General features: G+C 45.5%; 1 protein-coding gene across 1 annotated transcript in view; it reads left to right on the top strand.

The window, feature by feature from the left end:
- The window catches only part of TMEM120A (transmembrane protein 120A), a 42248-nt gene that overhangs the window by 22124 nt on the left and 5471 nt on the right, over positions 1 to 14653 (top strand). Inside the window, exons 5-10 of the mRNA XM_070735145.1 lie at positions 3179 to 3274; positions 5275 to 5364; positions 6011 to 6076; positions 6422 to 6483; positions 8125 to 8217; positions 11113 to 11177. Coding sequence (XP_070591246.1) covers positions 3179 to 3274; positions 5275 to 5364; positions 6011 to 6076; positions 6422 to 6483; positions 8125 to 8217; positions 11113 to 11177 — 472 coding nt within the window. The remainder of the gene's footprint in view (positions 1 to 3178; positions 3275 to 5274; positions 5365 to 6010; positions 6077 to 6421; positions 6484 to 8124; positions 8218 to 11112; positions 11178 to 14653) is intronic.

Below are 14653 nucleotides of genomic sequence, written 5' to 3'. Positions count from 1 at the left end.
GAGAAGCGAAACATCTTCAAAGAAAAAACAGAGAGTCCACTTGCCTCTTGAAGAAGCACCTTTGGGAAAAATCTTGTTCCTGCTTTTCCAGAGGTCTTCAAACCTGGCAACTTTAAGACGTGTGGACTATGCTGGCTGAGAATTCTGGGAGTTGAAGTCCCTAAGTCTTAAAGTTGCCAGGTTTGGAGATCCCCACCTTAATAAAACCAGAAGCCACATATTTTATTTATTTATTTATTTATTTTATTTATTCCTTTGTCCAATACATAAATACATAGGAAGAAAATAGACATGTGATAATATAAAAGAGGGTGAAAGTGAACTTAGAGGAGAGGATATATGAAAGGAAGAGAATATATAAGATAGGTGAAAGAAAGGAAAGACAATTGGACAGGGAATGAAAGGCAGGCTAGTGTACTTATGTACGCCCCTTACTGGCCTCTTAGGAACCTGGAGAGGTCAATCGTGGAGAGTCTAAGGGAGAAGTGTTGGGGGTTAGGGGTTGACACAATTGAGTCTGGTAATGAGTTCCACGCTTCGCTAACTCAATTGTTGAAATCATATTTTTTACAGTCAAGTTTGGAGCGGTTCGTATTAAGTTTGAATCTGTTGCGTGCTCTTGTGTTATTGCGGTTGAAGCTGAAGTAGTCATTGACCGGTAGGACATTGCAGCATATGATCTTGTGGGCAATACTCAAATCGTGTTTTAGGCGCCGTAGTTCTAGGCTTTCTAGGCCCAGGATTGTTAGTCTATTTTCGTAGGATATTCTGTTTCGAGTAGAGGAGTGAAGGGCTCTTCTGCTGAAATATCTTTGGACATTTTCAAGGGTGTTGATGTCTGAGATGTGGTATGGGTTCCAGACAGATGAGCAGTAGTCTAGGATGGAAGTACTGTAGTCTAGGAGGAAGCTTTCTGATGCTCATTGCTAGGCAGACTGACCTGACAGTAAAGTGTTCCTTAAAACATCAGAGTCCCAAGCGCCAAAGAGTTTTCATATCAAATCAATATTTATTATAATTGTAGATTGCCATACAGGTAGTCCATATTTAATGACCAGTTGTTTCACAGCTGTTCAAAGTTTCGATGGCGATAGAATAGGCTTTTTGCTGCTCATAAAGCATCTCCAGCGAATACTGGCCCACAAGAAACACACATTTTGGTCATACAACTGCAAGTCAGTTTTATGATTTGTGGCAATAGCATCACACAACTGCTATTGGTAAAGTTTTTGCTGATTTCCAGCAAAAAAATAATAATAATCTCGCATTTAAATGAATGAGTTTGCTTAAAACAACCCTTAGCAAACAACATTTGCTTGACTGCAGCATTTACTTAACCACTGCAAAAAAACAAAACAAAAGGCTGGAAAATTACTTTCTCTCCCGTGGGTGTCTTAACTTAACAACCACAGTGACTTTTGTCTGTAATTCTGGACTCAATTGCAGGCATATGTTGAGGATTCCCTCTAGATAAAGAGCTTGAGAAGTTCTTCTCCATCCTGCCATCCTTCAGATTATGTTGGAACTCTACTTCTTAGGGTTTGGGGATTATGGGAAGTTAACAGTCACTAGATACTGTGGTACCTCTACTTACGAACTTAATTCATTCCGTGACCAGGTTCTTAAGTAGAAATGTTCTTAAGAAGCAATTTTTCCCATAGGAATCAATGTAAAAGCAAATAATGTGTGCAATAGGGGAAACCACAGGGAGGGTGGAAGCCCTGTTTCCTCCCAGGAGATTCCTAGAAAGGCCCCACAGAAGCTTCTCCCTGCCCCTCCTGGCTGTGTTTCCTCCCAGGAGATTCCTAGAGAGGCCCCACGGAGGCTTCTCCCTGTCTTTTCTGATCCTGTTTCCTCCCAGGAGATTCCTCGAGAGGCCCCACAGAGGCTTCTCCCCGCCTTTTCCGGTTACAGTTTTGGAGGCTCGGGTTTGTAAGTGGAAAATGGTTCTTGAGAAGAGACAAAAAAAATCTTGAACACCTGGTTCTTATCTAGAAAAGTTTGTTAATAGAGGCATTCTTAGGTAGAGGTACCACTGTTCTTGAAAGATAGCAGGTTTGTTTGGTTAGTTAGTTTGTCTCTTTATCTTGATTTATTCAACACTTTCTCTTATTTATCTATAATTTTAAAATATTAGATATAAGGGAGTGAGCTACTGAAAATACTTCTAGTTCACAATTCCAATACAGATCTATCGTACACCCGCCCACCTTTCCATTTCTTTTATTCTTCTCTTCTTTCTTTTTCTTTCTCCCTTTTTCTTTCTGTACGTCTGTATGTTTGTCAACTTTTTTATTTGTTTGTTTCTGTTTACTGTTAAATGCATATTGTTTAGACCAGTGTTTTTCAACCAGTGTGCCGCGAGACATGGTCAGGTGTGCCGCGAAGAAGGAAGCTCAGGTTTCGGTCTCACAACATTTTGCTGAGAGAGAGAGAGAGAAAGAAAGAGAGAGAGAGAGTGAGAGAGAGAGAGAAAGCAAGAGAGAGAAAGAAAAGAGAGAGAGAGAAAGAAAGAGTGAGAGAAAGAAAGCAAGAGAGAAAGAAAGAGAGAAAGAGAGAAAAGGAGAGGGGGAGAGAGAGAGAGAAATGAGCAAAAAGGGGAGGAAAAAAGAGAAATGAGAAAATGATTGTGACAGAGAATGAGAGGAAAGAGAGAGAAACAAAAGAGAGAGAGAAGTGACTCTTGATTTAAAGCATATGATAAAAAGCACCCAAAGAATAAGAGAGAGAAAAACCCTAGCCCTCACCTGGTTTTGGAAATGGTTCAAAAATGTGTACACACACACACACACACAAGGGGGGGAGGAGACAGGGATGGAAAAAGAGAGTAGAGTGTCCTATGGTATCATTTTGTGTTGGTGGTGGTGTGCCCCAGGATTTTGTAAATGTAAAAAATGTGCCGCGGCTCAAAAAAGGTTGAAAATCACTGGTTTAGACCATAATTTGACATATAATTATTGTTTTTAAACTCCAATTATTCAATTCTCTTATTCTTTTTTCTCCCTGTACCTTGACATGTCTATATTGTTAATTGTAATTAAATGTATTTATTGTATTTATCTTTGTAAATAAAAACTTTTAAAAATAATTTAAAAAAAAGAAAGATAGCAGGTTTGGAAAGACGGAGCTAGGATCACAAGTGGCTGTTAGAACTGGCTCATTCTGCCTCTCCTTTTAGGTTTGCATATAAGGACGAGTACGAGAAGTTCAAGCTTTATCTCACCATCATTTTGCTCATCATCTCCTTCACCTGCCGCTTCCTCCTCAACTCCAGGTGAGTTCACAATCCGGAGAGATGGACAACCTCTTTCCTTCCTTTCAGGCCAGCTGAAGGGGCTATCTTTCGGCTGTGGCGAGGAGGGCGTTTGCCCAGGTTCGCCTGGTGCACCAGTTGCGGCCCTATTTGGACAGGGAGTCATTGCTCACAGTCACTCATGCCCTTATCACCTCAAGGTTCGATTACTGCAACGCTCTCTACATGGGGCTACCTTTGAAAAGTGTTCGGAAATTCCAGATCATGCAGAACGCTGCCGCAAGAGCCATCGTGGGGCTTCCCAGATTCGCCCACGTATCTACAACACTCCGTGGCCTGCATTGGCTGCCGATCAGTTTCCGGTCACAATTCAAAGTGTTGGTCATGACCTTTAAAGCCCTACATGGCATTGGACCAGAGTACCTCCGGAACCGCCTGCTACCGCACGAATCCCAGCGGCCGATAAGGTCCCACGGAGTTGGCCTTCTCCAGGTCCCGTCGACTAAACAATGTCGTCTGGCGGGCCCCAGGGGAAGAGCCTTCTCTGTGGCGGCCCCGGCCCTCTGGAATCAACTCCCCCCGGAGATTAGAACTGCTCCCACCCTCTTTGTCTTCCGTAAACTACTTAAGACCCATCTATACCGCCAGGCATGGGGGATTTGAGACCCCTTTCCCCCAGGCTTATTATAATTTATGTTTGGTATGTATGTGCTGTTTGGTTTTTAATTATGATAGGGTTTTTAGTTTTTTTTTAATATTAGATTTGTGCCAGTATAATATTGTTTTTATCGTTATTGTGAGCCACCCCAAGTCTTCGGAGAGGGGCGGCATACAAATCTAATAAATTATTATTATTATTATTACCTCCAATCCTCGGAGGACTTTGGGAAATGACAAGGCAGAGGTGGCTTCCTTTTTTGGAATGGCAACCCAGGTGTTGCAAGAAACAGCATTTCAATACAGTGAGATTCATTTTAATGGCCAACCAAATATAAACAGGCTAAAAATTGTTAAGCTGCCAACTTTAATTCTTGAGAGTAATGACTGGTGGGGGCCTCTCCTCCCTTGGTTGCGCCCAGCTCTGCCTTGCTGTCTCCTATGCAGATGAGAGAAGCTTTGGAAAGCCAGTAAAACCTCCACTGTTATTAAAAGGGAGGATTATTTAGATTGCAGAATTGTCCTGTAACTGGAGCAGAGGTGAACAGACTGGGGCAGTTTCCTTGGCGGGAGGGAAGCGTACAGGAAGTCTCCCTTATTACTGGGATGTGAAAGATGACTCAGGTCAGGGAGTCCCCAAACTTGGCAACTTTATGACTTGTGGACTTCAAATCCCAGAATTCCCCAGCCAGTGTAGCTGCAATTCTGGCAGTTGAAGTCCACAAGTTGGCAAGTTTAAGTATACAAATTTAATAAATAAATAAATACATAAAATCTCTGATTTTAAAATCTAAGATTCACCACGAATACAATAATGGAGGGAAAGGAGTGTGCACACATTCGTGGGGGGAGTTGTGTGCACATGTGCGAGGTGAGGGCATTGAATGATGGGTGTGGGCCCATGCGCAAGTGTTATTGCACCTACGCGTGCCCTTTTGCCATCATACAAGAGCCGGGGTGGTGCAGTGGTTAGAGTGCAGCACTGCAGGCTTCTTCAGCTAACTGCTAGCAATAGTTCAGCAGTTCAAATCTCACCACCGGCTCAAGGTTGATTCAGCCTTCCATCCTTCTGAAGTGGATAAAATAAGGACCCAGATTGTTGGGGGCAAGATCCTGATTCTGTAAACTGGTAGAGAGGGCTGTAAAAGCACTATGAAGCAGTATATAAGTCTAAATGCTATTGCTATCATTGGTATAGGATCTGTTGCCATACGCAAGGGTTTGGATTAAAAGACGGCCAAGGTCCCTTGCAATCCTATTCTATGTTCTCTATCCCAGAGATAGAAACTGGCAAACAGCCACCCACTTCATCCGACAATTATATTGTTACAATTGACTTATCTCTTCCTCACTTTTTATGACAGGGTAACGGATGCTGTCTTTAATTTTCTCCTGGTCTGGTATTACTGCACGCTGACAATTCGAGAGAGCATTTTGATCAACAATGGTTCTAAGTAAGTAGTGCTGCTGTCCAGCGTTTCTCCTTCCTTAAGCTAAGGAAGGATAAACATTTTCTTTACTGAAAGAGTAGTAGATGCTTGGAGCAAACTTCCAGCAGACGTGGTTGGTAAATCCTCAGTAACTGAATTTAAACATGCCTGGGATAAACATATATCCATCCTAAGATAAAATACAGGAAATAGTATAAGGGCAGACTAGATGGACCATGAGGTCTTTTTCTGCCTTCAACCGTCTATATTTCTAAGAAGGTGACATACATAGGGTTCCCTGTGCATGTCCTCTGCAAAACCATTCTTAGTCCTGCTGTAAAAAAGCCGGGATTCAATATGGAAGCATCTCTTTGGGAATCTTGGCTTGCACGTAATGCAAATCCATCTAACACAGCAGGCTGCAGAAATTATTTTGCATTTTTGTGGGGAAAATCAATCCTGGATGTTCCTTGCAATCATAAACAAGAGTAGAATGGAGGGAAGGGTGTTTTCCGTAAACTTAAGGCCATTAACACTGTGCTTGGTGTTCAGTGTAAGGTATTCCAGCTGCTATTGCCCTTCCAGACCGAGCTTCCAAGCATTGGCTTATTATATTGGGCTGCTTAAAAGAGAAATATCCTAATGAAACTACTTATCCCTGCTCTTCCAGGATTAAAGGCTGGTGGGTATTTCATCACTACATTTCCACCTTCCTCTCAGGTGTCATGCTGACTTGGTGAGTCTTGATCTCAGTTGCCTTGGCAATTTCCAGGGAGGGCGGGAGAGTTAAGCATAATGCTTGTGATTTCAGTGGTTTTAATTAATAGCCTGTGAGTTTGATTCTGGGTTGCCTGGGCCTTCCATCCTTCCAAGGTGGATAAAATAAGGACCCAGATTGCTGGGGGCAATATGCTGATTCTGTAAACCGCTTAAAGGGGGATGTAAAAGCATTATGTCGTGGTATATAAGTCTAATTACTATTGCTATTGATTAATTCTTTTCCGGAAAAGAGCAAGTGTCCATCACCTGTCAGTGGATTCTGATTACATGTGGTGTTTCTGCATTCTCTCTCTCTTTGCAGGCCAGATGGCCTCATGTACCAGAAGTTCAGAAACCAGTTCCTCACATTCTCCATGTATCAGAGTAAGTGGGACTGCATTAAAGATGAGGTAGGAGGGAAGCAGTTGTAGTATCCAGAGAGTCAGTAAAATGATGAATCCCAGCCTTGATCTTCGTAGCTATGTTGCCAAAGTTCTGCAACATGGAACATAGAATTCCCTTTTCTGAGGGAGACTTCTGTTGTTACTCCCTGAGCGTTTGAATAAGGGGCAGTCAAACTACACTATGTAAAGGCTTCCTCGCGGGAGGGAATTTAGATGAAAGGGCAATGGCATAGGACAGTATTATTATTATTATTTTTATTATTATTTATTAGATTTGTATGCCGCCCCTCTCTGCAGACTCGGGGCGGCTCACAGCAGTGATAAAAACAATATACAATAAACAAATCTAATCTTGAAGTCTAAAATAACAGTTTACATTAAAGACCTAAAACCCCCATTATATGAAAAAGCATACACACAAACATACGGTACCATACATAAAATTACATAGTCAAGGGGAGATGTCTCAGTTTCCCCATTCCTGACGGCAAAGGTGGCGAGTCTATGGCACGGGTGCCACAGGTGGCACGTGGAGCCATATCTGAGGGCCGTTGCCCTAGCTCAGCTCCAGCGTTCATGTGCGCACTGGTCAGCTGATTTTCGGCTCACATAGAGGCTCTGGGAGGGCATTTTTGGCTTCCGGAGGGCCTCTGGAGGATGTGGGAGGGCGTTTTTGACCACCCCAGTTCCTCCAAGGAAGACTCTGGAGCCTAGAGAGTGTGAAAAATGGGCCTATTAGGCCTACCAGAAGTTGGGAAACAGGCTGTTTCTGGCCCCCAGAGGGGCAGGGGAGGCAATTTTCACCCTCCCCAGGCATTGAATTATGGGTGTGGGCATTCATGCAGGCAAGATAGTGTGTATGCGCACACGCTTTCAGCACCCAGGGGAAAAAAGGTTCACCATCACTGGCCTAGGAGCTGGCAGTGAAGCAAAGGGCAAATTAACTGTAGCGGAAGCAGCTCAAATACATTGGAGCTTTTTCCTTCTCCAATACTGTGAACACTAGGTGTTTTTGTTTTTAAGAAGGGGAAAACCATACCAACACCAAAGGTAATGGATGAAAGGGTTCAAAACTAGAGCTTTGGTTTTAGGGGACACTTTAATAACAATGAGCCCTACATGGCATATCTTCGGGACCGTCTTCTGCCGCACGAATCCCAACGACCAATTAGGTCCCAGAGAGTCGGCCTTCTCCGGGTCCCGTCGACTAAACAATGTTGTTTGGCGGGACCCAGGAGAAGAGCCTTCTCTGTGGTGGCCCCGGGCCACTGGAATCAACTCCCCCCGGAGATTAGAACCACCCACACCCTCCTTGCCTTTCGTAAGCTACTCAAAACCCACCTATGTCGCCAGGCATGGGGTAACTGAATTACCTCTAGGTTATTGTAGATTTGTGTATGGTGTGACTGAGTTGTTTGGTTTTAATAATGGGCTTTTAATGGGCTTTTTTAACATACTGGATTTGTAATATTGTATTCTGTTCTGAGCCGCTCCGAGTCCTCGGAGAGGGGCGGCATACAAATCTAATAAATATAAATACAAATGAGGGACGTATAATTTAAGTATCTCATTTTGCATGCTACACCTCTGAATTTTGGCCTCCTTTGCTGAAATTTGATAGGCTTCGTCCAGTTTCTTCAATATTATTACCAGAGTGGTTGTCTGTACCGGTTGAGAGCTTTGGGTGAACGACACAACATGGATCTCACTGTGGGTAGGTAGCATTTCTGCTTTCTCTTTTTCCTTTGCTGAGTCAAACTTTGGCGTGAGGGATTCCCTAATGGCTGTGACGTCATAGACTGCGGTGGCGCAGTGGTCAGAATGCAGAACTGCAGGCTACTTCTGCTGACTGCCAGTTTCCGGCAGTTCGGCAATTCTCACCGGTTCAAGGTTGACTCAGCCTTCCATCCTCCCGAGGTCAGTAAATTGAGGACCCAGATTGTTGGGGGCTATTGGCTGACTCTGTAAACCGCTTAGAGAGGGCTGTTAAGCACTGTGAAGCGGTATGCAAGTCTTAAATAATACAGTGTTCCCTCGATTTTCGCGGGGGATGTGTTCCGAGACCGCCAGCGAAAGTCGAATTTCCGCGAAGTAGAGATGCGGAAGTAAATACCCCGTTTTTGGCTATGGACAGTATCACAAGCCATCCCTTAACACTTTAAACCCCTAAATTACCATTTCCCATTCCCTTAACAACCATTTACTCACCATTATTACTGGTACTCACCGTTGAATAAGACACTTAGTGATCCTGATATTTATAAACATAATTATTTATTAACAATAATTATTTTTTTTGTTATTTATTTGCAAAAATTATTAGTTTGGTGATGACATATGATGTCATCGGGCAGGAAAAACCATGGTATAGAAAAAAACCCGTGAAGTATTTTTTAATTAATATTTTTTGAAAAAGAGTGGTATAGGCTATTCACGGAGTTTGAACCCGTGAAAATCGACGGAACACTGTATTGCTATTGCTATCCCTACAGAAGATGCTCTTCTAGTCACTGGGTTTGAAAGGAGAACAAAGTGACCATGGGATCATAATGAAATACTGGGGCTGGGAAGCCACAGCAGGCCAATTCCTGATGGAGAGCAAAAACTTATGCCTAGACTTGCTTCGTCAATTCTCATCTTGCAGAGATGCTTGTATGGTCCATAATTCCTCCAAGCTGCAGTTTCCCCCTAGCTTTGGGTACTGGAATTAGATCTTAGGCTTGTTTCATCAATTTAGATAAGGCCTAGTTCATATTTGGATGGGGGATTACAAGGGAATCCCAGGGCTGTAACCTTTATTTAGCAAGCAAAAAACAAACACCAGAATAAGATAATGACTATTTTATGTCATAGCTAAGAAAATTACATATTAAGTTCTCCTGAAGTCACCAGGAGAACTTAATATGGAAAGGCTCTTTTGATCATGTTTCATATGAACTTCCTGGCTTTAGAGATATTAACATTTTTATAGTCCTCTTCTAGGCATAGTTGTTAAAAAGCAGAGAATTGCAAATAATCATGTTAATATACCGGTAGTTTAGATACAAAAAAATCTGAATCTGACTAGGAGATAGTTCTGCTGCCTTTCAAATTAACTTTCCCTGCCCTTCTCAAAGAGATGAGCATTTTATTCTTGGGGAGGTAGATTTTAAGAATGTTTGTATTGTGGCTGGTCCATGTCCAGGAGCAGGAAATGGATGCGTATTGGTATCTTAGGCTAGTGTTCTTGTCACCTGAGTCCGAGAGTTGGAGTGATGTGGAGTTAGAGACTGAGGATCAACTCGAGACTAGAGCACCCCCTGCTATGGTATTGACTATGTCAGAGAGAGGAAGATGAATTAGAGGACAAGACCATATTAGATGCTAGAGTAAGAAGGACTATGTCCAGACAAGAATATCTGAAAAGAATGGGGTCTTGGCATTAGTAGCTCTAGGGCAGTGATTTTCAACCTTTTTTGAGCTGCGGCACATTTTTTACATATACAAAATCATGGGGCACATTGAGGGGGGGGCAGTGGGGGGGGCTAAAAAAAGTTTGGACAAAAAATTATATCTCTCTCTTCCTCCCTTTCGCTCTATTTCTCTCCCTCTTTCTCTCTCTTCCTTTCTTCCCCTATCTGTCCATCCCTCTTTCTTTCTCCCTTCCTTCCTCTCTTTTTTGCTCTCTTTCTATCTCTCCCTCCTTCCCTGCCTCTCTTTCTCTTGTTTTCTCTCTCTCTCTCTCTCTTGCTTTCTTTCTCTCTCTCTCTCTCTCTTGCTTTCTTTCTCTCTCTCTTTCTCTCTTGCTTTCTTTCTCTCTCTCTTTCTCTCTTGCTTTCTCTCTCTCTCTCTTTCTCTCTCTCTTGCTTTCTTTCTCTCTCTCTCTCTTGCTTTCTTTCTCTCTCTCTTTCTCTCTCTCTTTCTCTCTTGCTTTCTTTCTCTCTCTTTCTCTCTTTTGCTTTCTTTCTTTCTCTTGCTGAGCTTCGCGGCACACCTGACCATGTCTCGCGGCACACTGGTTGAAAAACACTGCTCTAGGGAACACTTGGCCATGCCTTGTCCCTATATAAACAACAGGCTTGGGGGAAGTGGGCATAGCGAACAACATTTGTAAAAATCAGGGCCGTGTGGAAGATCCGGAGTTCCAAAAACACTTTGCTTGCAAATCGCTCTAACTCATGTAAGCTCATTGTCATGTAATCTCATCATTTGAAAAAACCAAGGAGAATTGTAAGTCTGTTTGACTGACAGAATCACTTCAAAGAAATTCCCCTGATTAAACTTTGGCTTCCAGCTTAAAATTAAGAAAATTAAGCTGGGAATACTGCCAGAATGGACTTAATTGGAGTTGGAACTATTTAATCAGTTTTTTACCTGATTGTCTTGTAATCAATGTACCTTTTAAGTATTATCCCATGAGTGTGTGGACTTTTAATTCTGATCGGTGGGTGGTCTAGACAGAACAGTTTGGTCTGTCTCTAAGCTTCTCTATTTCCTTCTCTGGTTAGAGGTGAGAGGTCCATGATCTCTGTCAAATCTCCCAAAGGTTGCCATCTCAAGTCAGTCTGAAGAGTGCATTGGGACTGGTGAACCCTGGCCTGATTCTTTGGCTGTGTGTTTTTCCTTGCAGAGGGTTTCCAGTCCTGGATGTGGAGAGGCCTCACTTTCCTGCTTCCATTCCTCTTCTTCGGCCAAGTAAGTGCGTCATCCCTTCTTTCGGGATTATCTTTAGTCTAGACCAGGGGTAGGGAAAGTTGGCTCTTCTATGACTTGTGGACTTCAACTCCCAGAATTCTTGAACCAATCATGCTAGCTCCTATTTTCCTCACAACAACAATCCTGTAAGGTGGGTTGGGCTGGGAGTCTGGTCATAAGTCACTCAGCCTACTTTCATGCATAAGCCGCCCCGAGTCTACGGAAAGGGGCGGCATACAAATCTAATAAGGAAGGAAGGAAGGAAGGAAGGAAGGAAGGAAGGAAGGAAGGAAGGAAGACTGGACTAGAATTCTCAGTCTCCTAGATTTTAGACAAACCACTAGACTAGAGGTCTCCAGCCATGGCAACTTAAAGACTTGTGGACTTCAACTCCTAGCTGGCTGAGGAATTCTGGGAGTTGAAGTCCACAAGTCTTTAAGTTGCCAAGGTTGGAGACTTCTGCACTAGACTAGACCAGGAGTAGGCAAAGTTGGCTCTTCTATCTCATGTGGACTTCAACTCCCAGAAATCCTGAGCTAGCATGATAGGCTCCGGAATTCTGGGAGTTGAAGTTCACAAGTCATAGAAGAGCCAACTTTTCCTGCCCCTGGACTAGACTAATGTAAGAGTTCTTACATATATTTTATTTTTTTCTCTTACTAGCTCTTTTTTCAGGGGAAATACATACTCTATTTATACTGACTAAATGGGAGACAATGAAAGTGTGCTTCATAGTAATAATAACATAGTTTATTTATTTCATGTTATAAATTTATAAAATAAATTTAAAAATTGAGCTTTTACTTTGTAGAATAGAATAGACCTTTAATGGCCAAGTGTGATTGGACACACAAAGAATTTGTCTTTGGTACATATGTTCTCAGTGTACATAAAAGATACATTTTATTTATTTTATTTATTTTTTCATTTGTCCAATACACAAATACATAGGAAGAAAAATAGACATGTAGTACAGTGGTCCCTCGATCATCGCGAGGGTTCCGTTCCAGGACCCCTCGCGATGATCGATTTTTCGCGAAGTAGCGGTGCGGAAGTAAAAACACCATCTGCACATGCGCAGATGGTGTTTTTACTTCCACCGCAGCAGCGAGGAGCCGAAGATTGGGGTTTCCCCGCCGCCTCGCTGCTGCTGCTTATCCGCGTGCGCGCCGCCGGGGCTTCCCCCACCCACCCGGTTAGTGTTGTTGCTTCCCAGCTGGGAAGCGGGCCTCGCGCGCGCGCCGCCGGGGCTTCCCCCACCCACCCGGTTGCTGTTGTTGCTTCCCAGCTGGGAAGCGGGCCTCGCGCGCGCGCCGCCGGGGCTTCCCCCACCCACCCGGTTGCTGTTGTTGCTTCCCAGCTGGGAAGCGGACCTCGCGCGCGCGCGCCGCCGGGGCTTCCCCCACCCACCCGGTTGCTGTTGTTGCTTCCCAGCTGGGAAGCGGACCTCGCGCGCGCGCCGCCGGGGCTTCCCCCACCCACCCGGTTGCTGTTGTTGCTTCCCAGCTGGGAAGCGGACCTCGCGCGCGCGCCGCCGGGGCTTCCCCCACCCACCCGGTTGCTGTTGTTGCTTCCCAGCTGGGAAGCGGGCCTCGCGCGCGCGCCGCCGGGGCTTCCCCCACCCACCCGGTTGCTGTTGTTGCTTCCCAGCTGGGAAGCGGGCCTCGCGCGCGCGCCGCCGGGGCTTCCCCCACCCACCCGGTTGCTGTTGTTGCTTCCCAGCTGGGAAGCGGACCTCGCGCGCGCGCCGCCGGGGCTTCCCCCACCCACCCGGTTGCTGTTGTTGCTTCCCAGCTGGGAAGCGGACCTCGCGCGCGCGCCGCCGGGGCTTCCCCCACCCACCCGGTTGCTGTTGTTGCTTCCCAGCTGGGAAGCGGACCTCGCGCGCGCGCCGCCGGGGCTTCCCCCACCCACCCGGTTGCTGTTGTTGCTTCCCAGCTGGGAAGCGGGCCTCGCGCGCGCGCCGCCGGGGCTTCCCCCACCCACCCGGTTGCTGTTGTTGCTTCCCAGCTGGGAAGCGGGCCTCGCGCGCGCGCCGCCGGGGCTTCCCCCACCCACCCGGTTGCTGTTGTTGCTTCCCAGCTGGGAAGCGGACCTCGCGCGCGCGCGCCGCCGGGGCTTCCCCCACCCACCCGGTTGCTGTTGTTGCTTCCCAGCTGGGAAGCGGACCTCGCGCGCGCGCGCCCACGCCGTTGCTCGCGCCACTTACCGGGGCAAGAGGGGGAAGACCCAGGGGAAGCCGCTCAGCCCGGTGGGGAAACTCCACCATCTACGCATGCGTGGCCATAGAAAAAAAAGGGCACGCATGCGCAGATGGTGTTGTTTACTTCCGGGTTGAAAACTCGCGATATAGCGTTTAGCGAACATCGAGATCGCGAAACTCGAGGGATCACTGTAATATATATAAATATTTATTAATATATATATATACTTTGTAATATATATTTTGTCAAGAATCATGAGGTACAACACTTAATGAGTACAAATAAGCAATCAGGAAATAATATTAATAAAAATCATAAGGATACAAGAAACAAGTTGCAATCATTCAATCATAGGTGGGAGGATATGAGTGATAGGAATGATGAGAAGTTTAATAGTAATAATAATGCAGACAGTGAATAGTTTGACAGTGTTGAGGGAATTATTTGTTTAACAGAGTGATGGTGTGGGAGCCGCGGCCGCCCCTGCCTCCCCACGGTGCCTCCAGCCCCCTCGCGCCCCATGCCTCTCGGCCCTGCCCCCCACCCACCCGATCCGCCCCCTCACCTCCTCCGCCACCTCCTGCCTTGGGGCGCGACTTCTCCCGTGGCGGCTGCGGCTTCTCCTCGGGACAAAAGCGCTCCCAGCCAGGAGGCTGCGAGAGAGGGCTTTCTCTGTGCGCTTCAGGAATGCCCGCCCCACCACTCTCGCAGCCCCTTTGCTGGGAGCGCTTTCATCCCGGACTTTCAGCAAGGGGGCTGCAGTAGAGGCAGGGCAAGCGTTCCCAAAGCGCTCAGAGAAAGCGCTCTCGCAGCCCCCTCGCTGACAGAGAGAGAGGGAGAGAGAAAGTAAGTGAGAAAGAGAGAGAGAGAGAAAGGGGGGAGAGAGACAGCAAGAGAGAGAAGAGAAAGAAAGCAAGAGAGAGAAAGAAAGCAATAGAAAGAGAGAAAGAAAAAGAGAGAGAGAGAGCAATAGGGGGAGAAAGATAGAAAGAGAGGGAGAAAGAAAGTGAGAAAAAGAGAGAGCAAGAGGGGGAGAGAGAAAGAGAGAGAAATGACTCTTGATTTAAAGCATATGGTAAAAAGCACCCAAATAATAACAGAAAAAAACCCCAGCCATTTGTGTGTGTGTGTGTGTGTGTGAACTCTTGAACCATTTCCAATAGCCCTCACCTGTTATTGGAAATGGTTCAAGAGTTCACACATACACACACACACAAACACACACACACATGGGGGGAGGAGACAGGGATGGAAAAAGAGGAGAAGAGTAAT

Source organism: Erythrolamprus reginae, chromosome 1, assembly GCF_031021105.1.
Source record: "Erythrolamprus reginae isolate rEryReg1 chromosome 1, rEryReg1.hap1, whole genome shotgun sequence".
In the NCBI taxonomy this organism is placed as follows: domain Eukaryota; kingdom Metazoa; phylum Chordata; class Lepidosauria; order Squamata; family Dipsadidae; genus Erythrolamprus; species Erythrolamprus reginae.
This window is presented reverse-complemented; position numbering and strand designations above follow the sequence as displayed.